The sequence below is a fragment of the Lepidochelys kempii genome, chromosome 27 (assembly GCF_965140265.1).
Source record: "Lepidochelys kempii isolate rLepKem1 chromosome 27, rLepKem1.hap2, whole genome shotgun sequence".
NCBI lineage: Eukaryota > Metazoa > Chordata > Testudines > Cheloniidae > Lepidochelys > Lepidochelys kempii.
The window spans coordinates 16,437,954-16,463,282 of NC_133282.1; the positions used below are offsets into that span (position 1 = coordinate 16,437,954).

Here is a 25,329-nt window from a genome sequence, read left to right on the forward strand (position 1 = left end):
TGCTCCTGGGCTGTTCACACACAGCCTCTGGTACGTAAGCTGCTCCCAGCTACGAGTGAGCCCTTTTGGCCAGCTGCTGCTTGGATTCTGCAACCGAATGACATATCTCCAGTCCCAGAGACAACCCTAGGAACCTCTGTCTTGCAGGGTCCAGTTATGCCCACTGGATGCTGCAAGCTTATATGAGTTCATCAACTTAACAAAGAAATTGATATGTACCAGGCTTGTTATCCCAAGGAGTATCTGTGACAAGCTTCAAACCAAACACACTGCTTCAGGTAGAATAAACAAACAAATTTATTAACTACAAAAGATAGATTGTAAGTGATCATAAACCAAAGCACAAGTCAGATTTGGTCAAATGAAATAAAAGCAAAATGCAATCTAAGCTGATCTTAACACTTTCAATGCCCTTACAAATTTAGATGCTTCTCAACACAGGCTGGCTGGTTGCCCTTCAGCCAGGCTCTCCCCTTTGATCAGCGCTTCAGTCACTTGGTGGTGGTGTCTGTAGCATGGCAAACATCTCTCCCTTTCTTCCCTCTTCGCTTTGCCCCCCCTCTTCAGAGTCAGGTGAGTATTACTTCATTGTAGTCTCAAACTGACCAAGGGAAGGGTGGGTGACTCACTTGAGAGTCCAACAGATCCTTTGTTGCTGCCTAGGCCAGTGTTCTTTGTTCCTGTGAGGCGGGGCTGGGTTTGTCCCATACGTGCCCTGATGAGATGTGAACTGCCCCTCTACTCCTGGAGAGTTTCACCTGGGCGTGTTTTAAGCCATGAGAACACATTTTCAGCCTCATAACTATATACATGAAATTACAACCTATAACATCACTGTAACAACAATGCTCAGAGAATCATGAGCCTTCCGAAGACACCCGACATGACAAACTTTGCATTGGATATCACACAATCATAAGGATGAACACGGGGGTGTAGGGTGTTCCCCCAAGGTACAGAACATCACAGTGACATAGCTGGGTCTATGCAGGGGACTACACCGCCCGCCAACCCCCACTGCATGTCCCTTTTCCCTGAGCCGCAGGCCAGATAAGGGAAAGGGTGGTGAAGGAGGAAGTGGCCAAGCTCTGTCCTGAGCTGTGCTGGAGGCAGGAGCTGATGCAGAGCTGTGACGGCTGGATATTACAGCTGGAAGCAGGTCTGTGTGGGACTGGTGGGGAAGCAGCAGTAACTGGGCAGGGAGCGACAGCAGAGACACTAACTGGGTGCTGTACAAACACAGAACAAATAAACCAATGCTGCCCAAAGCGTTCAAACTCTTAAGAGCCTGATCATGAGACTGTCGAAAGGAGTATCATAAGTGTGTACGCTGGTTCTCGAGCTGGCTTTTCACCTTCCTGCCCAGCTGGAGCGATGTTTTTTTCATAAGCGAACACTCCTCACACTGCCTCTGCCATCTGAGCCTGGGGGTATTTTCACATTGGAGGTCCAGTTTTTGCCCATTTAAAGAGTCAGTCTGCAAAGGGGATGAGTTAATCTGTCTAGGTTCCTTTCTTATATGATGTCGCCCCAAAAGTATAAAGTGTCCACATAATTTTGTATATACAACTGATGGGGTGTAAAACATGCAATCCACCACGCCACGTCCGCCCATTTGCTTCTCTCACAAGGCTCCATACCGAGCAGGGCATGCTGCTGGGGCCTGTCGCTGCTGGAGATGACACCGTGAAGTGGCACTGTCGTACTCTGGAGGAGGCACGTTGTCCAAGTCCACAGGACAGCTTCTGGGCCTGACGTAGGACAAGCAACGCCAAACAGGAGTTTGCAGAAAGTTTGCCAAAATGCTGAGATGGAAAAAAAACGAGAGGACCAGCTGCTTGGAGGCAGAATTGAAAGCAAAAAAAAAAAAAACAACCCCACACTTCGGCAGGTCGGTTCAGGCAACCACTTCCTGCACTGTCACAGGAAGTAGAGAGGAATCAGGGTTTTTTTTATTTTAACTGCTGAAAAAGGAAACTCTAAGAGGCCATGCTGAGACGAGGAGAGACATAGCTGATCACACCACTAACAAACTGGTCCTGCCAAGTCTTCAGGCAGAGTGGTAAGTGTTTAATCAAGAGACTGAAATAATGATGCAAGCTTTGGGTAATACCAGTAGGGGGAGGGCTATTCCTTGTTCGACTGAAGCACAAAAAAAAGACCCTGCCCCGTTTGGTTTCTAATCAATACCTTTCTGCTCTTTAAACAAATCCATGCTCCTGGAGTGTTTGGTTTTAAAAAGAACCACCACTTATGGGCTATGAGTAAAGCAAGTTATGTAAAACACAGGAAGAAAAGAACAGTGATTTTTTTTTTCAGGAGGGGTGGACAGTATTAACCTGAAGTATAAAGGTGAGGAGGAGCAACCCTTCTGTCCTTCTTCATAGGAGCTGAATCCCAGCCATGAGGGGAAACTTCACTGGGCACAGAGCAAAAGCATATAACTTTCTTCTGTCTGGGCAAGTTTAGTTCTGTAAATTACGATCACATTACTTTGTCCTTTCCTATGCCCTCCACATCCTAATACTTGAGATGATGGTCAAAGTACAGAGAAAAGTGGGGGCAGAGGTGAGCTCATGAGACAGACCTGAAAAGGGATGTTGCCTGGAGGGCACTAGTTTCCTTTTTGCCCCAGCCAGATGTTTAACTCCCAGCTGTAAGGATAGGGAAGCTCTCAGCTTCCATGCTCCCTATTATTGACCTAAGCTAACAACATCCAGTCCTGTATGTTCATCCTGGGGTAACTGGCACAGAATGAGACAGACTGTCTCCAAACCTGTGTGGGGAGTTATGTGAACTCCCCCTCTACAATTCCAAAACGAAACTAGTGAATCATTTTGAAAACATTTTTTAAATCTCTGTATTGGAATTATTATATGCAGCATCCATTAATCAGTGTTTGTTGTCCAGATCTTTGACTGCTCTGCCTTTCCCTAGGGCACTGGGCTGTGGATTGCGAGCTCTGGAAGGTCTGGGTCTAGTGGTTAGAGCAAGATACCAGAAGTGAAAACTTCCAGGCTCTATCCCCAGCTCTGCCACTGACTCGCTCTGTGACCTTGGGCAAGTTATATCTACTCTATGCTTCAGTTTCCCTCTCTGTGAAATGCCAGTGACAGCAACCTACCTTTGTGTTCTTGGATCGACTGATGAAAAGTACCTGCACAATAGCTAATTATTTATTATTGCCCTCCTTAGATCATAAGCTCTTTGCAGCAAGAAAATTCTCTAGCTCTTTATTTCATGAAATTTGGATGTTGATGGTTCAAGCTGAATGCTTGCTGGCGACAGTTGTTTTTAAGGATAAGGTGTAGTGGGCTGCTAGAATCCCAGGACTGGGAGAGGACAACATTGTCTGGAATCCTCTTCAACTAATCTGTTGTCATTCAAGAAATTTCATTTGTATTGTTCACCCATCGCAGGGGAGTAATGATCAAGTTCCTTTAGAAACTAATTTCATCCTCTGACCCTAAACAATCTACATGATCAGAGACGTGGGCGGCAGGTATAATAGGCCAGGGCTGGGGTGCCGCCCGACCCCTGGTTGCAGGGTTTTGGGGGAAGTTTTTGATTATGCCCCATGCAGATTCCGGGTGGCTGAAGCGGCATACACTATTCAGTTTCCCAGGTTCATCAGTAATCTCCCAGGTCTTGAGAAACATTACTGATGAACCCAGGAAGCTGAAAGAAAAGGAGTACGTGTGGTGCTTTCGTGAGCTCATGCTCAAATAAATTGGTTAGTCTCTAAGGTGCCACAAGTACTCCTTTTCTTTTTGCGAATACAGACTAACACGGCTGTTACTCTGAAACCAGGAAGCTGAGTAGCAAATATCACCTCCTCAGCCACCCTGGAACCTGCATGAGGCATATCAGAAGCTTCTTCGGACAAGAATGAGAGGCTTTTCCCTGGGACAGCTTGGGGAGGGGAGGGGAGGTATGGCTGGGACTGGCCTGGGGCGCCTCTGAGAAGACTGCGGGGGGGGAGGGGGGTGTTCAGGGCACCTCTGGTGGGGAGGAAGGACTCAGGGCTCCAGCCACGGGGAAGGGGGTTTCGGGGCTCCAGCTATGGGGAGAGGTCATGGTGGGGGGGCAGAGCCAAGGGCTCACTTTCCCTAAAGGGGGGGCTCCACTCCCCGCCCATGATCAGAAAGTATACAAGATACAATTTGCAAGGATATGATTAAATGAACCTACTTTGGGAGATGTAGGTCCTGCTCACAACTCTTGAACTGACTCACTGTGTCTGATCTTGGGCAGATCACGTCTCTCTAACTGGGTGTAATAACCGTGGCCCATCCCACAGGCCAGTTGTGGAGCTTAGGCCTTTCTACACTGGCATGTGTCGACCTAGCTGTGGCAGTGTCTTCACTTAAATTTGGCTCCCACCCACGTAAGTGCGTCTCTACGCCAATTTAGTAACAGCACCTCGCCAAGCAGCGTAGAGTCACAGTCAAGGTAATTAGGTGGACACAGTGTCAACGTAGACCCTGTTGCTTACATCAACTGTTACCGGTCTCCAGGAGCAGTCCCACAATGTTGCCCCCTGACAATGCAATCAATGCAAGCACTCCTGTTGAGGACACACACTGCTGGCACAACGATCCCAGTGTGCACTCCCACAAGTGATTTAATAACAACAATGGCTGTATGCCAGCATAAGCTAGATCAACATAGTTTTGGTCAACATGGCCTTAGGTTTTTTGCTTGTTTTTAAGAGCTCTGAGCAGGTAAAACTTGCTGTCAAAGAGCAAGATACCTTGCTGCAACCTCCAGTTGATGTCAGATGTGTTTGCTTCACTTGTCTTTGCCTCCTAAGGTAAAAGTACATTTTGCTTCAGTTAAAGGGTACATCAGGCTGCAGACAGGATGTTTCACAAGGTAACCAAAGACCTGGCAAAGCAGCTGGCTCACGATGGAGATCTGATCCCAGTTTGCAGCCTTATCGACCAAGATCAATTCAGACCCCTAAACCTCGTTCGAAGGCAACCAAAAAAGACATTATGGAGGACCCAGCACTGCTACTACAAAACAGGATTTAGGCTCTGTGACGTTCTGGTACCTGGACAGGACAGCAGAAATCCAGGTAATGCCAGTCTTCCCACATTATTTACCTGTCCAGTGTGGCAACACTGCCTGCAGCAGCCTGGGCTTGAGAGGCTGTTTTCTTTCAGTGACTGGCTAGGGAACCATGCTGCTTGTGTCTGAACTCTGTCAGGCCTCATCCTTCCTGTGTGCACAGGAGCTATGGGCCATAATTACATATTAGTGGTACAAAGAGAATGTGTTAACTCTTGCAGGGTTTCTCTTCCCCCCACCCCAGATGTTCAGGATTCACGCTCGATCACTGTTAAGGATTACACTGATGGCACAGTAGCGTGGACTATTAAGCTGCCTGATGACTTTGTGAGAACGGAAGTGACAGGAGCTGCCAGCACCTACCAAGGGAAGTCCATCAAGGTGAAAAGAGTAGAGGTCATCCCAGCAGACCTCATGTTGCTACAAGGAGAAAGGTGAGGCTGGCAGAAATGGGGGGGAAGGAAGGACTGCTCTAATTTATGCAGCTGCTGCCCATGGGCCCATGTCAGCTGCTGAGAGTAGCTGTAACAGGGCCACATCTCATTTCCCCTGGCCACACCTCTCATCAGCACTATGAAAGGAGATGGAATAGAGGCTTCCATGGCTTTGTGAACTCAGGGATTCTGCTTAGATCAGGGGAATTCCCTGGTGGACACTTAACCCAGCTTTCATCTTGCTCTCTGCCCCCAGAGTGGCAAATTCAAGAATAAGGGGAGCCAGCCAGTGTCAAGACTGTACAGTAACCTACAGAAAGAAACTCAGTAGTGATGCAGAGTTCACTTCTTTTTTTAGGAAAATCAACATGGACCATTCCTTCATTGAGGGTTTAAGGAAGCGCAGAGAGAACTTGTACGTGATCAATGAGGCTGTACAGGCTTTGGAGGAGACCACATTTTCCAAGTCCAGTACCATAGAAGGCAGCATTCTGAATGAGATCTGTGTCCATTTTTCATTAAAGGTTTGATTTCTATCTAGATTCAGGAAATGCAGGGGGGGGGAACAGCCCCCTCTTTTTAGCACATCTCTGTGCTGTGTGTGCTCGCTAACTCCTCTTTCCATGAACCAGGGCACCAGAGGCAGCCAGAGAGTCATAGTTATCCCTAAGGACTGTGTCTTGGCGTTCAGAATCAAGCCTCTCATTATTCAAAGTGAATCATGGGGTAAGCATCATCCACAAAACTCATCCACTATGAGAGGAAAAAAGCAACACATTAGAAATAAACTTCCCAAGATGTAACAGATATTTGCAAGTGGGGTAGTGGTATTTTCAGGTTTAAATACTGCTGGTGAAAACCTGAGGCATCAAATAACTCTTCAAAGGTTATAAATGGTCATTTCCCTTTTTGTATCTTCCCAGGCATTTCCCATTATCCAGATGATGAAACATTTGTTGCCGATGGTAAACAGAACACTTCGCTATCTTCCTTTGTGTTGATTCTCCCTCTAAAGCGGGATTTTTAAATCAGTTTAGTTAAAATAGTGTAACTTTGTGTATGGACACGTATCAATTTAATACTGGCTTAGAGCCGTTTACCTTGCACCACGACATTTCAGGGGCAAACTAAATTGATATAGCCAGTTTTAATCCATTGCAGGGCTTTGCACCAGTTTAATCTGTTTTTAAACTCATAGATTCATAGATATTTAGGTCAGAAAGGACCATTATGATCATCTAGTCTCAGATTATCTTAAACCAGTGCAATCTGTATGTAGACAAGCCCCCAATGTTGCTAATACGGATGTAGCTGAATTTAGCAACAGTGGGAATTTTTTTGAAAATTTCCTTAGTGCAAACAAGGCTCCAGAGTGGTTATTTTAGCCAGTTCATGAAAAATTATATTTATTAACAAGGATAATGGCTTTCCTCAAATATACGTACCCTTTATACGGACACAGTCCTTTTAGTGGAGTAAAGATAAATGCACATTGGTGTTGACAACAATTCATAATTACAAGGGCTCAACTTCTAAGTTACTTTTTCCTTCACCTCTCTGCCTTCACAGGTCCAGCAGAGGAATCTGATTACTCCCCAGGTAGGTAGCTCTTTATAACATCCTCATCGGACATCAGGATACAATGTAGACAAATCGTTTCAGGGTGTTCTGACCTTATAAGTCATTGCTCAGGGAAGCCACCTAGAGATACATAGATTTCCCAGACTTTTCACTCTGCAGAGCACTTCATAACAAAGAAATCCTCTCACAGACCCACCTCTTTTGACATCCCACTGCTTGATTCTCAGAACATTTCACTCTAAACTACCAGAAAGGTACCCACAGACTATGGAAATATCCACAAGCCAGCTAGAAAAATATTACTCCATAGATTGATGTCTGCACCACATAGGTTATAAAGATTTGTTTCTGGACTGTATACTGAGTTTCAGGGCCTGACTGCTTTCCAATTTTTCACCTTTACAGTCACAAACGCCTGTTCAGAATGGATGTAAAATGCTACCAATTCAGAACTGACTCATACCCACTAAAATGTTTTACATACATTCTGAACAGGTGTTCAGTGATGCACACATTGTTTGCACAGGGGTAAGTGATGACACAAAGTTCAAAGGAGCGGGGAATCATGCTCACAAGGTATATTCTTGTCATCTCTCATACAGAGATCTCATATACAGGATGTGAAATTTCACCAGATGCCACAGCATGAAAATTGACACAGTTTAAGTGGCAAATATAAGACAGTGACAATTTATGTTGACTTTCATGTGATTTGGATATTTCTCACTTATCAGAAAGCAGCGTCAGAATGTCTGTAAACAAAAATTTGATGTCATTATGTAACAATTTCATCTCACTGTACTTGTTAATGTAAAGTGGTGTAAACCTGACATCATACAAAATTCCTTGACAAAGCAATGGTTTATGCTGCTGTGCATTTCATATAGACTACCCTTAACCTATGGCTTATAAATATTTTAGTGGACTAATCTTTTTTTCAGTGAAGGAATTAGAATGAGATGATTTGTATTCTATTCTAGGCTGTTATTAACTCATCTTGTGACTTTGGACAAGTTAGTTCTGTAACATAGAAAAATATTCACTTTAATAAGAAAACGCATCAAGATCCTTGGATAGGAGGCATTAACTGAGAACAAAGTATTATTAATTACCTAATGTGTGATTCTGTGAATATTCACAGAAGCCTTTCCAAATCTAAGTTTTTCACATCTAAATTTTGAGTCCTATCTGACCCTTTTGAACTGGGACAAGCAGGGAATCCTGCATTCTGACTCTCCTCCGCTGTTTTCAGATGGAGGAATGGAAGGCCTACAGAGAGAAGTTGAAAAGGAATGTGCAGAGCTCTCACAGTTGTCCACAGATCTGCGTGCCAAGTTCTTAAAATCAATCATAGCCATGATAATAAACATCGACCTCTTGCAAGAACTCAAACTCAAGGTAAAGCTCCTTTTTTCAGTCATTATGAGTTTAAAGACCTCCCGCCCCCACTCAGAGGTCCTTCCTATCCTGTAACCATCTGTCAGTTCAACACCTTCTGATCTGGTCCCCATTGCCATATAAGTAGATAAACTAAACGCGAAACCCCAGCCTTGCTCTGGAAGGAAGATGGGCAGAATTACTTGGTAGGCCTCTTTTGTCTAACTTCTATGAGTATCATTTTAAAAGGCACACCGAAATTCCTACATGTGAATATGCCAATGGACCATTTCATCCGGCATCCTGTATCTTACAGCAGCAAATATGAATATTCAACTCCCCTAATCCCCAGTTGTGCTATAGTAGATAGCTGAGGTTAGGAAAAATGTGGTCTCCCAACACTGCTTTCCTCCCAGCATAGTCAGATGCATACTTCAGATGACCACGCTGGATTAGTGTCTCTCTTAGTAGCCCCCAATCCTCGGTCCTGAAGCTTTTTTCCCCCCCTAACCCACAGCTAGAAGAGGCTTTTGAAGATGCTGATAAATGTGAGCTAAAGAGTGAGAATCCAGACTTGGAAGACTTGCTAAACACTTTACAGGATTCTGCAGGAAACATAAATCTTTACCTTGCTGGGCCGGTTCTCTACACTCTTCAAGCACTTGGTGGTAAGAATAAGTTCTGGGTATTTTATTGGGGGCACCCAACCACACCAATACATAAGAAATGAGTCTGCCTACGAAGAACAGAATGAACGATGAAGGAGAACTTGCATGGTTCAGACATTCCTTAGATTCTTGGCTACGGCAGGGTACAGTCTGCTGAGAATTTGGACCTGCTTTTGGCAGACAGTGCCACCTAATACAGTGTACCATTTGCCAGACATAGCATTGTGATGGAGTTTACATCCCGTTATGGCATCCTAGCAGAATCCTCATATTGAGGCACCTACTTGGAAACACAATGCATTGGAGAACCCAGAATATAACACAGAGGACCTGAAACCTCAGCAAGAACCTGAGAAAGGGTGGTTAAGTAACAGAAGTGGGGGAATCAGGACTCTCCAGTTCTATTCAGTTTTGCCACCACTTGTTCTGTGACTTTGGGCAAGCCACTTCCTCCCTTGCCTGTGCGGCCCACTCTGCATAATGAGAATAGTAATTTCAACCACTCACCCCCCTCACAAGGATAGTAAAACTTAATTTAGTCAAATTATTAAAGTGCTTTGAGATCATCAGAAGGGAGTGCAGACAACTGATTGTTATCCACCTGGGCTTGTCCACCCTCTGCACTTACCCTCTTACCGCCCAGAAAAAAACCCTTTTCTCACATGATTTCTTCTTTTTCAGAGCTAACTGAGGATCAGTTACTGCGGCTGGCACAGTCTGTGAAGAAGCAGATTGTATCCAAACAGCTTGAGTTGGTGAGAGAGAACGCCAGTGAAAAACCACGCCACACATCTCTCAATGAAGTCTTCCCTTTTGTGGTTTTAAATCAAAGCTATGATTAGATCAGGGCATAAGCAGCAACGTCACAGCTTGAAGTGATGCAAAGGAAGGGTTACTACAGTCTTCAGACAAGGCTGGGACCATAACTGCCCACTTTCAGCGAGATCCACTAAAACACAGAGGCCCAAATTTTCTGACACTGAGGGACACATGGCATCTACCCAGGAAGCAATGGGTGGCACGAGATTGCAGATACAGGATATGTCTAAAAAAACTGAACAGAAGCAACCCTACCAACTGTTGGCATTTTTATTCTCCTTGAGAGATGAACAGAAATTACTTTGTAATTTGAATTCAACATGTTCTAGCTATGCTGTTGCCCAGTGTAACGGGGTCGCACTCACCTCTTGTGAGCACCCTCTGCCTGAGTGCTTCCACTCTCTCCCTCTGTTTGTGGTGGGTCTTTGCTGACTCAGCCCACCGGCCAAGTCATACACAGTCTCTCTGTGAGATAAAAGCAAAGCAAACCTTTTCAGGGTACAAGTCTAACAGGGCTTCTCTCAGTGCCCTCTATAATGTCTCTCTGTTTGTCCCTGCTCCAGAATACAGTGCCCCAAGGCTCCTTCACTGGAGGCAATGGCTTCGCCCTCTCAGGGCCTTTCTGGCCCCAGCTCTTCACCTGGGCCATTACAGTTCAGTTCCCCTTCTGGGGTGCCTCAAAGTCCAGGCTACTTTCCGAGTAGCTGGTTGGGGGGGGGGGAGGAGGAACCCGGGCCCACCCTCCACTCCAGGTTGCAGCCCAGGTTCCCTGTAGATAGCAGCCATCCATAACATCCCTTTAAATAAATGGTGTTGCTGCTATAATTCCCTTGGCCACTTTCCCATGGCTCCGGCACATTCTTCACCCTTACCTCAGGGCCTTGTCCTTGTAGAGTCCCAGCAGCCAGCCTGGAGCACCAGCCACCCTCCTCCAGCTCTAGCAAGGAACTGAACTCTCTCTAGCCCTGCAGCTCTTCTTATACTGCCCTGCTGGTCCCTGATTGGCTGCTTCCCACACAGCCACTCTAGGCATCTTGGAGGACCTCTCTACTGCCCTTTTCTGGGGCAGGGTGTGGCAGGGCCACAAGGCCTCTAGCAGGGGGCCTCAGGGCCTAGTCCACCCCATCACACCCAGTTTTACCCTCACTCAGCAGTTACTGGGAGACCATAGCTGTGGGTTGCATTGGTGTGTCATGCTCCTGCTTTAAAGGCAAAATACTCACTTTTGGGGAACAACTAATCCAGGAAAAATTGGAAATAAGTGTTTATCATGATCTTAACAGAAAATAAGAATCTTAGTTCTAATAATGCACATTTACACACAGCACTTTTCACCTTCAAGGATCTCAGAGCACTTTGCATACTGAAAGACAGAGATCATTTATTCATCCACTGCAGTGACTCTGGTGAAGTTCTGACAGAGGCTTATTCCTGTAGCAGCCAGAGATTTAATATTTTGATTTTGCTTCTTTGTTGTTGCAAAGGTCAAGAGCATCTTGAAGCAAGATTTGCACCTGAAAGAAGCTTTCAGCCTGGATGCCAAGCTGGTCTCCTCGCTGCAAGAGGAGGAACTGAACATAACCAAGGCAATGATAGAGCTGGGTGGAGTAACACTACAGAGAAATGGACCTTCTTTCACTGGGACTGGAGACTTGGCAGCTTCCTCAGCCCTCAAAGCATTGTATGTAGCCTTGTATGCTTTACATCTTCTGTCTAGATCAGACTAGACATGACACCTTTCCTCACATTAGAAGGGATGTCAATAGAAAGACTGAAAAAAGATTTCCTGAGGTTGATTATGGGAAGTGAGTTTTTCTCTACAAAAAGAATCCCCAATTTTATACACACCTATACACTGTAGCAACCTTACTTTGATCTGGATGAGACTCTCTTCATGTCTCCTCAGTGCTGCTTCTAGATCAGTGGGTGGGAGAAGGGGACTGTTGCAAGTTGCCTGGCAGCCAAAGAAAGTGAGAAACCAGAACCAAGAATTAAAACAGGTTCTCTCATGACAACCCATGGCCCAGGACGTCATGAGCTTGTCTGCCATATTTTGGCAAAACCGGCCAATGGGAGCTTTTTTTTTGCTTTTTTTTTTGGAGGGTGCGCCTGCGGGCCAGAGCCGGGCAGAGCTGCTTGCGCACCTCTGCCTAGGAGCTGGACCTGCCGCTGGCCGCTTCAGGAGCAGCACGGTCTGCGGTGCCAGAATGGGCATGAAGCCTGCCTTTGCACCCCAGCTGCACCACTGACCGGGAGCTGCCAGAGGTAAGTCATCTTTATCCTGTTTTTCTAGTTCTGATAAGGTGGGTAAGGTAATATATCTTATTGGACCAACTTCTGATGGTGAAAGAGACAACCTTTCGAGCTACAGAGAGTTCTGTGTAGCTTGAAAACTTCTCTCCTTCACCCACCAAAGTTGGTCCAATAAAAGATATTATCTGACCCACATTGTCTCTCTGATATCCTGGGACAAACACAGCTACAACCCTACGATTTTGTAGTTCTGTAGTTTTGATTATGGTATTAATAAAACTCAGTTTCTCTGTGTGTATCATCAATTATCTTCTTCACACTTAATCTTGAAGTTGCTGCCAAAAAACGAACCTGTTATTGGTAACAAGTGCATTTTGCACCCCAAATTAATCATAAGGCAACAAAGTCCAAACAAACTGACCTTTAAATAATGCACAATAAATATAGTCTTTGTCTGTGTTTCTACTACTATTTGAAAACCTTCTTATTTACTTTTACATTCTATATCCTCCTCCTCTTTGTACTGCACTGGTGGTGGTTGGGTTTTTTTATATGACTGGGGTGATTTTTTTGACTGTTTGTATACCAAGAAGCCTTGATCCTGACTGGAGCCTCTGGGCACTGCTACAATACAGATAAAAACAATCCCTTTCTGGAGGGTTATGGCAGATGTTTTTAAACACACGGATCTATTCACTGATAAGCTGAGCAATTCAAAATATTTTCTTAATGTTACGTTACTTCTGAATTCCAGGTACCTTACGCCTGTCTAATCACACATTGCACTCCTTCCAAGACCCCTGGGGATACTGCAAAGAAGAGGGCCTGAGGTCCCTGGGGGGTGAATTCAAGTCTGTTGTATAAAGCACCCCATGGGCTTGTCTACTCTAGAAAGTTTCACATTAACTATACCCATAAAGTTAAAGGAGCAGACCCTTCCCTAGTGTGGGCAGTTATACCAGTATAAAAGGGCTTTTATTGGTATTGCCTATTCTAGTTTGGGAAGTGAAATATGCTATACCATTATTGAGAACCTTTATACTGGTATAACTGTCTACACAAGCACTTACATTGGTATAACCATATTGGTTTACAAAGTCACATGTCTAACCACACAGTTATACTGGCATAACTTTTCTAACACAGATAAGACCATATTTACAATGTGTCGTGGTAGATGGGCAGAAGTCGTGATCAAAGCTCCACAAGACCGTAAGGAGTGTAACATTTGGATATTGCGGCTTTTGGCATGCGGGTGACTTGCTACCCTGCGTCCCCTCACTCCAGCACCACCCCAGGCCAGGAAGAATTGGGGACTCCATCCAACTTAAGGATATTGTGAAGGCCAAGACTATAACAGGGTTCAAAAAAGAACTAGATAAGTTCATGGAGGACAAGTCCATCAATAGCTATTAGCCAGGATGGGCAGGGATGATGTCCCTAGCCTCTGTCTGCCAGAATCTGGGAATGAGTGACAGGGGATGGATCACTTGATGATTCCCTGTTCTGTTCATTCCCTCTGGGGCACCTGGCATTGGCCACTGTCAGAAGACAGGAGACTGGGCTAGAGGGACCTTTGGTCTGACCCAGTCTGGCTGTTCTTTTGTTTTTAACAGAGACACATGCAAAACTCTGCAACCGGATAAAAAAACAAATCCTAATAACGGCTCTAACGCCTGCAGTGAGTACCACCCACGAGCGCTTACTGTCGGGCACCACGGCTGCCTTGGGCGGAGGCACCAAGCTCTTCTTGAGACCTGGACTGGACTTGCTCACTGGAGCAAGGGCCGCATCTTGCCGGGTGTTTGTGCAGCGCCCAGCCCAATGGGGCTGCAGTCAGGGTGGGGCACAACCCCAGTAACAAACAGAAGGTGAACGGGGAGGGGGGCCAGGAGTTCCTCACCCTTTTGGAGACCGGGAGCAACAGCGGAGCTTGAGGAGTTTCCCCTGAGGAAAGAAGGTCACTGGGGGGGGGGAGCCTCCTGTGGGAGGGGGGTCCCTGTGAGGGAGGGAGTCACTGGCGGGAAGGGGGTCCCATTAGGGGGGAATCTCCTCAGGTGAAGGGGTCTTCCCTGGGGAATGGGGGTCTTTGAGGGGAGGGGATCCCTGGGGTGAAGGGGAGGCCTTGGGGGGGAGGGGGGTCTCAGAGGGAGGGGGTCCCTGGGGGGGAAGGGGGTCTCTGAGAGGGAGGGGGTCCCGGGGGTGAAGGGGGGGAGGGGGTCTCTGAGAGGGAGGGGTCCCTGGGGGGGAAGGGGGGGAGGGGGTCTCTGAGAGGGAGGGGGTCCTGGCGGGTGAAGGGGTCTCTGAGAGGGAGGGGGTCCTGGCGGGTGAAGGGGGGGAGGGGGTCTCTGAGAGGGAGGGGGTCCCTGGGGGTGAAGGGGGGGAGGGGGTCTCTGAGAGGGAGGGGTCCCAGGGGGGGAGGGGGTCCCGGGGGTGAGGGGGGGCGCAAGGCCCGGGAGCCCCCCACCTCTGTGTAACTCGCCAGACCCCGAGCCCGCCTCCGCCTCCGCCTCCGCCTCCAACTAGAAAAGGCCGGGGCGCGCATGCGCCGAGCTCCTCAGGCGTCACAGCGACACCGGAAATACCCGACGAGGAGGGAGATGCCCGAGCGGAGCCGGAAGTACCCGACTTGGTGACGGAGATGCCCGAGCGGAGCCGGAAGTACCCGAGTGATTACGGAGACGCCAGGCGGCCGTTGGGGCTGAGCCGAGGCGCGCGGCCCGAGCGGTGACGTCCCGCTCGGCGCTCGGTTTCTCCGGCCTGCCTCTGACTCCTCCTCCGCCCGCTCTCTGGGCTCGGCTGGCCGGGCCTGGCCTTTCCCAGCACCCCTCGCGGCGGAGCCGGCCGCCTCCTCCCGCGATTGTTGCACCGTCACCGCGAGCCGCGCGAGCTCCGGGCCCCCCCCCGCCGCCCGCCATGAAGCAGGAGGGCGCGTCCCGCCGCCGCCCCGGCGCCGACAAGGCCAAGCCGCCCCCCGAGGAGCCGCCGCCCGGGCCCCCGGACGTGGAGATGCAGGAGGCGGCGGCGGACGGGGCCGGCGGGGAGAAGCCGCCGCCGCAGCGCGAGCTCGACGCTGTCACGCTGGAGGGTGAGGGGGGGAGGGGCACGGGGACCCCGTGGGGGGGGCGGCAGAGGGGAACGGGGGGAGGGGCAAAGCGGGGGGTGGGAAGAGGAGGGGGAGGGGCAGACCCGAGGTGGGGGGGGGCAGAGGGGAGACTGGGGGGGGGAAACGGGCCAGGGGGGGTAGACCGAGAGGCGGGGGGGGGCAGAGGGGAACGGGGGGAGGGGAGACCGGGGGGAGAAACGGGCCAGGGGGGGTAGACCGAGAGGCGGGGGGGGGCAGAGGGGAACGGGGGGAGGGGAGACCGGGGGGGGAAACGGGCCAGGGGGGGTAGACCGAGAGGCGGGGGGGGCAGAGGGGAACGGGGGGAGGGGAGACCGGGGGGGGAAACGGGCCAGGGGGGGTAGACCGAGAGGCGGGGGGGGCAGAGGGGCAGACCGGGGGGTAGGAGGGGGAGGGGCAGGGGGGAACGGGCCGGGGGGAGGGGCAGACCGGGAGGCGGGGGGGGAACGGGCCGGGGGCCCTGAGGCGGGGGGGGACCCAGCAGGGCTGGACCTCGGTACCCACCAAGTCCCAGGGGCTGTTTCCCTCTGGGAGGCCAGTGCCGGCCCCGGGCGCCTCACCCCACCGCTCTGTGAATGGCCCCGTTTCCCTGAGTCCCAGGGGAAGCCTGTGCAGGGAGAGGGATTGTGTGGGAGGGGGATGCTGGGCGTAGGGGGGTGATGGTTTGGTTGGGAAACGGCGGCGTCGGATGGCCACGGTCCCCGTCGCCGCTCACCCGAGCACCTCGCCCCCGGCGCCAGGCAAGGCGGCGTCCTCCTCGCGCTCGCTCAGAGGGCCAAGGAGATGCAGGGGTCTGTATGGCGCTGAGCGGGGTCCGCTCCCATTGACTTCAGCTGGAGTGGCGGACGTTCGGCACTCCTGAAAATCAGACCCCACGCGGCTTGCTTACGGTGACAGAAAGCCTGTGGTAGATCCGGGTGAACTGAACTCTCGGCCGCCGCCAGCACCGTCTGTGTCCCCTCCACCCCAAGTGGCGCGTAAAGGGACCCCAGTGTTTCGCTTATCTGTCAGTTTGCTCGCAAAGTGCAGTGGGACACTTCCGTGTGAAAGCTGCCGCCTGAGCTTGTTCTAATACTTGCTCTGTAATTCGGATGAAGGCAGTACTCAACTGGATCAGCCCAGCGTCCATCTACTTGGTTTGTGTTTGCACAGTACCTAGCACGGTGGGGCCCTTGTCTATCCCTGGGGCTCCTAGGTACTATTGTAATATAAATGATACTTCGGTATCCCTTTTCTCACTGTGGCCGGCACCAGGGACTGCAGAGGAAGATGCAAGAAACCTGTAGTAGACGGATATAGGATAATCTGCCTCCAGGGAAAGTTTCTTCCTAACCTCTCCCCCTCCTCCCACTTAGAGAGTGGCTTATGTCCTGAGGTATTGAGGCTTTCTCCTTAAAATGATATTAATATGAGCGGGTAGAAGCGCATATCAGCCTTCAGCAAGGAAGCAGGGGTATCACCAATATGATCATCAGGTATTAGGATTTGCCTCCTTTGTGAGAGCACTTGCCAGGGGCGAAGTGCTAGCAGGATTTCCCTGTGCTGATGCAGACATCAAAGAGCATGTGAAGCAGCTTGAGAAGGCCGTGTCTGGAAAGGAGCCTCGCTACGTCCTGCGTGCCCTACGGGCTCTGCCCTCCACCTCCCGCCGACTCAACCCCAACGTGCTCCATAAAGCCATCAATGGCTTCTTCACTTCCAACAGCACCATGCGGGACTTCCTGCTGGGCTTTCTGGAGGAGGTGAGTCTGCAGTGGGGGCACAGGAGGTTGCTGAACTTGGGGCGGTGACTCTGCTTTGGCAGATGCCGGGACTGTTAGTAGCAGAGAACATGTTGTTGTAATGGGGCGGGGGGAACAGAGACCCCAAAGGGAGTGTTCAGACATTACAACCTAATTGCTCAGGAGTGCCTGCGAAGTGAGTTGGGGGCAGTGACTCGATCCAGTTCCCAGCTGGCTTGTGTCTGTATCAAAGAAAAATCACAATGGGCATTTGCTGGCCTGCGTTGGCATCCTCAGCAGAGAGAGCAAAGACTGAGTGGGCCATGGAGACTGAACTCTCCTTTGTTCCTAGAGGTGATCCCTCCAGGTCAAGATTGTGGCACACTGGAGGCAGGCAGGGAAGTTGGTACGGGTATTGGTGATGGGTATGGCACATCCATGTTGAGTTTCCTCTGTGAATTACTAGAGGACTTCAGAGCTGTGGATCCAGCACATCTCGGTCTCTCTCTATAGCCTATGGACACAGAAGCAGAGCTGCAGTTCCGTCCCCGGACAGGAAAGGCAGCCTCAGCCCCACTCCTGCCAGAGGTGGAAACCTATCTCCAGCTGCTCCTAGTCATCTACCTGATGAACAGTAAACGATATCCAGAGGTAAAACCCCAGGACTGTCCTGCTTGCTGCATTGGGGAGATCCATCCTGCTACTGAAACCCAAGTACTGGGTGTGTATGGCCCATGAGACTGTAGGGTCAGAACCTGGGTGCTCTCCCCATTGCCTCCCTGTTCCCATGAGCTGAGTACGGGTAGACGGTGGCAGAGCTTCAGAGCAGAGAAGCTTCGTGTCCCATCCTAGCCTACAGCACCGATGGAGGCTTAGTAGCTAGCCAGCAAAGAAAATACCACTGCCTCCATTTAGTTACCTCAAGTCTGCTCTGCTAGGAGAGCTTCCCTGAAGTTATTTTAACCCCATCCCAAAGGGATTGGCTGAGATACAGCCCTTGGAAGTTACCAATATTTTAGGGATGGGGGATTTAGATTAATGGAAGTTCCCACAGCCAAAATGCTTCTGAGCGCTTCCCCTCCTGTGTTTCCTCACAAGTGAGCTCGCTCTCTCTCTTGTCTTGTCTGTTTTGACCTTCCTCCTTTCCTTCCCCAGGCCCAGAAAGTGTCTGATGACCTGATGCAGAAGATCAGTCCTCAGAACCGCCGAGCCCTCGATCTGGTGGTGGCCAAGTGTTATTACTACCACTCCCGCAGCTACGAGTTCCTGAATAAACTTGATGTGGTCAGGAGGTAGGACTGGCTGCTGCTGTGTCCGATAGGTTAGTTGCAGTCCTGTGTGCTGCATTCTCCTGGAGCCTGCCTATACAGAAATGAAAGGGCCTTTTGGTGCCTAATGGCACTGTAGCCATTAGCTAGGATCGAAACCTTTCTGAGGACATTTGTGCTCTCCCCTTTTGCAGCTTCCTCCCTCCCCTCTGACAGACTCTTTCCTCTCCACCCTCTTTTGAAGTTTCTTGCATGCCCGTCTGAGGACGGCAACCCTCCGTCATGACGCAGATGGTCAGGCCACCCTCCTGAACCTGCTGCTGAGAAACTACCTTCACTATAACCTCTACGACCAGGCGGAAAAGCTCGTCTCCAAATCAGTTTTTCCTGAGCAGGCCAATAACAACGAGTGGGCCAGGTACCTCTATTACACAGGTGAGAGGCAGCAATGCCAATGCAAGCTGCTTTACTGTTGTGTTGTCTAGTGACTAGAGCAGGAGACTGGAATTAGGACTCTTGGGTTCTGTTCCTGAGGCTAGGGAAGGAGTGTGATCAAGTGGTTAGTGCCAGAGTTCGGATTCAGAGGGTTTTCTTCTGGTTCTGCCACTGACCCTGTGACCTCTGGAAAATCGTATAATCGCTGCCTCCATTTACTCACCTGTAAAATGGGCTAATACTTAGCCCAACGTGTATGTCACAATTCTTTGGCAGTGGAATTTGCCACAGAATTGTATTTCAGAATCTACACGTCCTGCCCTAGTAAATGGGAAGAAAACACTGGACAACATGCACCAAGCATAAAATGTTATAGTCTTGTCTGCAGGTCTGAAGTGATAGGTCTGAGAGCGGTGAACGGCCACATTTATCTCTGAGGGGCGATAACTGCGCACAAAGGGAGTGGTGGAAATGCCAGCCCTGTTCTCTGCTATCGTGCCCAATACCACAGTCCCCAACAGTCCCCTCTGCAGCTGCCAAAACCTCCAGCTTTTCTCTGGACTCTTGCAGTGCCGCTCAGCATCACCAGTACAAACGTCAGCAAGTAAAACTGAACTGGATGGAAACTGGAGAAAGGAGGGGCCACTGTGCTGGTCAGGTTAATGTTCACATTTAATTACATTCAAAATCTCTGTTCTAAAATTTAAGTGAAGCTGCCCCAATTTCCAGACCAGGTGCCATAAAATCCAGGGACTGTGCCGCAGACCATGTCCCTCTTGCCAGGGAGTACAATGGGCCTTGGTAGTAATCATCATGCTAGTGAGCAGAGGTGGGTGTGAGGCTTTGAGAGCTGATGGAAGGGCTGTGGATGTGCAAAGAGGTGTTCGCGTTGCTGTCCTGGGCAGGGAAGGTGTGAGGTAAAGATTGCTCGCATCCTGCTGTCCCGCTGCACCGAGTAGGTAAGTGTGTGACCTCTGAAAGACGGAGCGCCTCTCGTCCTTCGGAGCTTAGGCACCTGTACACAGATCTGCTTGTTACTGACGTGACCTCAAGTGCTGTCAGTCTCAGATGGCACCGAACTAGAGCAGCCAAACAGCTGGCGTGGCATGGAGCAGTTGGCTTGATTAGCCGTTTGTGTCAGGTTGGGCGAAGGTCCCAGTGCCTGGGCTGGGCTTTGTCAGTTAAACCAACTTCTCTCTGAAACAGTTTCTGTCCCTCTGTAACTCCCCCTTTCCTTCCAGGTCGTATCAAAGCCATTCAGCTGGAGTACTCTGAAGCACGGAGGACCATGACGAATGCCCTGCGGAAGGCACCACAGCACACAGCGGTCGGCTTCAAACAGACGGTGAGTGGGTGCGTGCGTGGTCCTCCCGGGGCACCTCTGGGTGGATGCACTTGTGCCGGCACTATGCGTCATCAGGCCCATGGAGAGGAGCAGAGCCAAGGTAGGATCCGGGGCTCTCACCAGCTTCTTGGCCAGTCTATTCGAATGAAGAATTTGCTTCCTTAGGGTGTCTAAGGCAGTTCTGACAGACTCATAGTCTCTTATGTCTGTCTTTCTGCCTAAGGTCCACAAGCTGCTCATCGTAGTGGAGTTATTGCTGGGCGAGATCCCGGACAGACTCCAGTTCAGACAGCCTTCCCTCAAGAGGTCACTCATGCCCTACTTCCTCCTGACGCAGGGTAAGGGTGCTCTGGCTACTCCCCAGAGCTTCATGATCTGTTGTTGGATGATCCAGGAACCCCTAAGTTTCTGTTCTGTACCCTACCATTTGGTCTAGCTACAGCTTCTCAAATTTTCATGAAAAATGGCAAATAATGACGACAGCAGCTGCTAAATTGCACACTTTTATTTATGCTGTCTCATACTGCAAGAACAAAGAGAAATGATATGAAACTGAAAGATGTAGTTATAAGGGAAATGCGGGTCATAACCTGTGGAACTCATTGCCACAAGACATCAGAGACCAAAGGTGTAGATTGATTTTAAAAAAGGTTAGTTGTTTTGTATGAGAACGCTGACAGTTTCATTACGTAAGACAAAGACATTTTTTTACATAAGCATATTTTCACAAATGAGGGTCACTTTCATGGTTAGGTTGTTTTAGGCTAGCAAAATCGTGGTGCAAAAGATAAAAGTGCACTTAAAAAATATGTGCTGATGTTGCTATGGCCAACTTCTGATTCCAGAGCCACATGCGCAAAATTTTCAGAATGGAAGATAATTTTTAGTAACTTTGTGCTCCGTTAGCTGGTTTGATGACCAAGGGATATTGCTCCTGCTTCCAGTGCCCATGGTCCTGGGTTCTAATCTCACCGGATCCCTGGCTGGGGCAGTAAAACTTACTTTTTACAGTGAGAGTAATTAACCATTGGAATGCTTTACCAAGGGTTGTGGTGGATTCTCTATCACCCGCAATTTTTCAATCAAAATTGGTTGTTCTTTTTTTTAAAGACATGCTTGAGTTTAAAAGGAATTATTTTGGGGAAGTTCTCTGGCTTCTGTTACACAGGAGGTCAGACTAGACGATCACAGGTGATCCCTTCTGGCCTTGGAATCTATGAAATTGTTGGTCTTCAGAAGTCACCACATCATTATAAATTGAGATAATGTTCTGCTCTTCGAAGGAGCAAAATATTTTTAACATTTCATCAATAAAGGGCACTGTCTCCTGTTTTATTTCTGGCATTTATGGCTCTAACCTCAAAATTCCACTTACTGGAACCTTTACCTGTCAGGAAGGAGTTAAGTGGTTGGCATACAGGACTCCTGAGTTCTGTTCCTACTCTGACTTTTTTCAGAGTAACAGCCGTGTTAGTCTGTCTTCGCAAAAAGAAAAGGAGTACTTGTGGCACCTTAGAGACTAACCAGTTTATTTGAGTATGAGCTTTCGTGAGCTACAGCTCACTGCATCGGATGCATACCGTGGAAACTACAGAAGACATTATATACACACAAAGACCATGAAACAATACCTCCTCCCACCCCACTGTCCTGCTGGTAATAGTTTATCTAAAGTGATCATCAAGTTGGGCCATTTCCAGCACAAATCCAGGCTATGGCCCACCTTGATTACCATGCACATTGTAGGAAGAGTGGTCACTTTGGATGAGCTATTACCAGCAGGAGAGTGAGTTTGTGTGTGTATGGGGGTGGGGGGTGAGAGAACCTGGATTTGTGCAGGAAATGGCCCACCTTGATTATCATACACATTGTGAAGAGAGTGGTCACTTTGGATGGGCTATTACCAGCAGGAGAGTGAGTTGGGGGGGGGGGGGGGGTAGGGTGAGGAAAACCTGGATTTGTGCTGGAAATGGCCCAACTTGATGATCACTTTAGATAACTTATTACCAGCAGGACAGTGGGGTGGGAGGAGGTATTGTTTCATGGTCTCTGTGTGTATATAATGTCTTCTGTAGTTTCCACGGTATGCATCCGATGAAGTGAGCTGTAGCTCACGAAAGCTCATGCTCAAATAAATTGGTTAGTCTCTAAGGTGCCACAAGTACTCCTTTTCTTTTTACTCTGACTTTGTGACTTCAGCAGATCTTTTCCTCTCTCTGTTTTCTCTCAACCGTCTCCTATATGTTCCCACAGCTGTTCGGACGGGTAACCTAGCCAAGTTCAACCAGGTCCTGGATCAGTTTGCGGACAAATTTCAGGCAGACGGGACCTATACCCTGATCATCCGGCTGAGACACAATGTGATTAAAACAGGTAAGAAGCTGCCAATGCCATGTGTTGGGCTAACTAGCCCCTGTGGCTTGCTCCTCTTGTTTAATGCAGCAAAGGAGAGCAGTGTGCATTTGAGTCTCCTTGTGCTGCTTGGTTTAAAAGGCCTCTTGCGATCACACCCACTCCCCAGCTCACTCAGTGTACCTGTGGCCACATGACACTCTCTAGCTTCTGTTCTTTCTCTCACCTCCAGGTGTTCGCATGATCAGTTTGTCCTATTCACGCATCGCACTGGCCGACATTGCTCAGAAACTGCAGCTAGACAGCCCGGAGGATGCTGAGTTCATTGTTGCCAAGGTGGGTCGCTGGGACGAAGCAGAGGGTCAGGGATCAGCATAGGAAATCTAGCACTTGGCCCCTTCTCCCTGCGGTGTTCAGGGACCGCAGAGCTGTCTGATTCCTGAGGGGTTGGTCCTGTATCTTTCAGGCCCTGCGGAACCAGCGCTGTGCTCCTCCAAAAGGGTCTGTCACCAGCCTCTTACTATTGAGATCTGGGCCAACAGCAGCTCCAAGGGCCTGCATCCCAATTAACCCCTTCATGCCAAGGTGCTCTGACCCAGAGCATAGCCTTGTCCCTACCCATCTCGCTACATCTGTCGCTTCCTCGAGCAATCGTTACCAAGGGATGTTGCACCAAGAAAAAACAGGTGCTCAGGGCTTGAGAGAACAGACAAGCCAATTCGCTGTCCTGTGGGAGCGAGTCTCCGCTTCCTGAGTGCAAAGTGCTCACGCTGCCATCCCCGGCTGTTGACCCACGGGCACTCTGTGCTCGCGGACACCAGCCTTGGAGGTTGGCCCCTTGCCGTGACTGTTGCCTCTGGGCTGTAGGCCATCCGGGACGGCGTGATCGAAGCCAGCATTAACCACGAGAAAGGCTACGTCCAGTCCAAAGAGATGATTGACATCTACTCCACACGGGAGCCCCAGCTGGCCTTCCATCAAAGGATCTCCTTCTGCCTCGACATCCACAACATGTCTGTCAAGGTAGCTAGGCTCTGCCCATTGTCCAGGTGCTGGGTCAGGTGTCCCGGTGGGGCCGGTCTCCTGAGATGTGTGAGTGCAGCAGGTTGACTTAGAAGCCTTAGGCCTCCAGAAACTCCCCCAGCAGGTTCCAGGCCCTTCTGGGGTGATGGGTTGGCTCTTCTCCTTCCTCTCCCTCGCACCCCCAAATCATCTGTTGGGGCACCAGTTCAAAGCATGGTCCCTCTGCCCTCCATGTGCGCCCCACATTCTCCTGTTATCTAAACACACCCCGTTCTGTACTCTGCCAGCAAATACAGTGCACTGCAGCGGGAGCTGGGAGACAAAACTCCTGGGTTCTGTTCACCACTCTACTGAATTGCCTCTGTAAAATGGGATCCCGCCAAGCTCTTCCATGTGGGAGCTGGGAGGCCTCATTCATGCCAAAGTGCTGTGAAAGCCTCCGATCTCAGACAGATCTCTCAGCACTCTAGCTCCAGCTGCTGGGAGCGAGAGCTGATTCCCCGGGTAGGCTCATGAGGCCTCAAAACATGTGCTACCTTCGTGAGCACATCCTGAGCTCTGCTGCCCTGGGAGGTGTCTGAAGGTTGATATCCTGTCAGTGAGGCAACCTACCTGGCCGTGCTGGAACTTGCTGATGGAGCAAGGAGCATGACCCCTGGCTGCAGTGTATGCTTGGAAATGTCTCTACAGCCTGTGAGAGGTGCCTGTGTGTTCCTTGCCTCTGCCCTGTGGCCCTGGCCAAGGTGGTCCCTCACTGATCCCCTTTTGTTTGTGTTTCCAGGCCATGAGGTTCCCACCTAAATCTTACAACAAGGACTTGGAGTCTGCAGAGGTGAGATCCCACCTGGGTTCTGGGCTTCCTGCCTGTGGGGGGAGGGGGTTGAGCGCCCCATTAGCAACCCTCCCTAGGAGTGACACTTTCCTCCCAACCAATGCTGTGTACCCATGTCGAGCCTGTGCCAAGAGCCCCATCCCTGCCCTGGTGGGAACCTTTCTGTGGCGAGCCAGGAGTTCTGTCAGGGGCCCAGTCCTTGATGCCAGCTGTGGTTTGGACAGAGCCTTCTCTTCACTCATTTCACATGAATGGCCATCACTTCCCCCTCTCTCTCGGTCACTGCTGTCCTGGCAGCCTCTCCGAGCGGCTCAGCTCCCAGTGCCCTGCGCCATCCCAGTCCCACTGCTGCAATCGGCCTGTTAGGAACGTGCCCTGCCTTTGCCTTCCAGGAGCGCCGGGAGCGGGAGCAGCAGGACCTGGAATTCGCGAAGGAAATGGCAGAGGATGACGATGACGGTTTCCCATGATCCTTTGGGGACAGCAGTGTATTTTTATTTTCCCACAGGGAATATCCTGTCTGATAGAAACCATCCTCTGGTGGCTACAATCCAGAATCTGCCTTTCTTTTATAAACTATCTGCATGTACGTATTGGGGGGGTGGGGGAAGGGGAGACACACCCAGGTTCTATATCACCCTCTGCCTATTGTAGAGGGAAGTGCTCCCCTGCAACCATCACCCAAGAGATCAGCCTATTAAGGGAAACCCACCCTCCCAATTCCCAATAAAACTTCTTTTAAGGTTGCTTGTGGTGGATGTCATTGCTGCACCGGCGTGGGAAGCGCACAAGGGGTTAATGAATTAAACCTCCTGAGCTTTGTTACCAAACCTCTTACCCGCTCCTGGGTGCGTGACCTGCTGCTGGGTAGGTGGTGGTTACTGCTACACAGACCACGGCTGAGCCGCAGCTCTCTCAATAATAATGGGTTAAGACTTTGTTAAGCTTCAATTATGACTTTTAAAATAAAAGTTGGAAAAAAACCTCGCACGTGTGTGTGGTTTTGCGGCTTTCAGTTTCACGG

General features: G+C 49.7%; 2 protein-coding genes and 1 long non-coding RNA gene across 5 annotated transcripts; 2 read left to right on the top strand and 1 right to left on the bottom strand.

Moving 5' to 3' along the window:
* Positions 1-311: 311 nt before the first annotated feature.
* Positions 312-14,713, bottom strand: LOC140904085 (uncharacterized). Of its 3 annotated transcripts, XR_012156432.1 has the most exons (6): positions 14,109-14,713; positions 11,823-11,906; positions 10,318-10,417; positions 6,953-7,208; positions 5,109-5,239; positions 312-1,805 (listed from the first exon to the last, which is right to left on the bottom strand). It is a non-coding gene; the product is annotated as an uncharacterized lncRNA (long non-coding RNA). The 3 variants fall into 3 exon arrangements; XR_012156431.1 differs by lacking the exon at positions 6,953-7,208 and having other exon boundaries at positions 14,109-14,709; XR_012156433.1 differs by lacking the exons at positions 5,109-5,239; positions 6,953-7,208 and having other exon boundaries at positions 14,109-14,708.
* Positions 1,902-12,868, top strand: LOC140904084 (gasdermin-A-like). Its single transcript, XM_073326361.1, has 11 exons — positions 1,902-2,062; positions 4,836-5,080; positions 5,318-5,507; positions 5,866-6,031; positions 6,140-6,233; positions 6,431-6,472; positions 7,077-7,106; positions 8,341-8,486; positions 8,983-9,133; positions 9,815-9,888; positions 11,437-12,868. Exons 2-11 carry the CDS (start codon positions 4,864-4,866, stop codon positions 11,677-11,679), a joined length of 1,353 nt encoding a protein of 450 aa, XP_073182462.1. The 5' UTR covers positions 1,902-2,062; positions 4,836-4,863; the 3' UTR covers positions 11,680-12,868.
* Positions 14,714-15,015: 302 nt separating the features above from the next.
* PSMD3 (proteasome 26S subunit, non-ATPase 3) lies at positions 15,016-25,051 on the top strand. The gene is made up of 12 exons (XM_073326360.1): positions 15,016-15,293; positions 16,881-17,071; positions 17,564-17,701; positions 18,206-18,342; positions 18,563-18,753; positions 19,995-20,098; positions 20,322-20,436; positions 22,352-22,471; positions 22,683-22,786; positions 23,318-23,473; positions 24,255-24,305; positions 24,698-25,051. The coding sequence occupies exons 1-12, from the start codon at positions 15,122-15,124 to the stop codon at positions 24,773-24,775; spliced, it is 1,557 nt and encodes a 518-aa protein (XP_073182461.1). The 5' UTR covers positions 15,016-15,121; the 3' UTR covers positions 24,776-25,051.
* The last annotated feature ends 278 nt before the right edge of the window (positions 25,052-25,329 follow it).

Bases quoted from the DNA above. Each gene is read 5' to 3' on its own strand.
- PSMD3 (XM_073326360.1), top strand. From the start codon at position 15,122: ATGAAGCAGGAGGGCGCGTCCCGCCGCCGCCCCGGCGCCGACAAGGCC. The intron at 17,072-17,563 runs GTGAGTCTGCAG...CTCTCTCTATAG, and splicing joins TGCTGGGCTTTCTGGAGGAG to CCTATGGACACAGAAGCAGA. The intron at 20,437-22,351 runs GTAAGGGTGCTC...ATGTTCCCACAG, and splicing joins CTACTTCCTCCTGACGCAGG to CTGTTCGGACGGGTAACCTA.
- LOC140904084 (XM_073326361.1), top strand. From the start codon at position 4,864: ATGTTTCACAAGGTAACCAAAGACCTGGCAAAGCAGCTGGCTCACGAT. The intron at 7,107-8,340 runs GTAGGTAGCTCT...CGCTGTTTTCAG, and splicing joins GGAATCTGATTACTCCCCAG to ATGGAGGAATGGAAGGCCTA. The intron at 9,134-9,814 runs GTAAGAATAAGT...CTTCTTTTTCAG, and splicing joins CACTCTTCAAGCACTTGGTG to AGCTAACTGAGGATCAGTTA.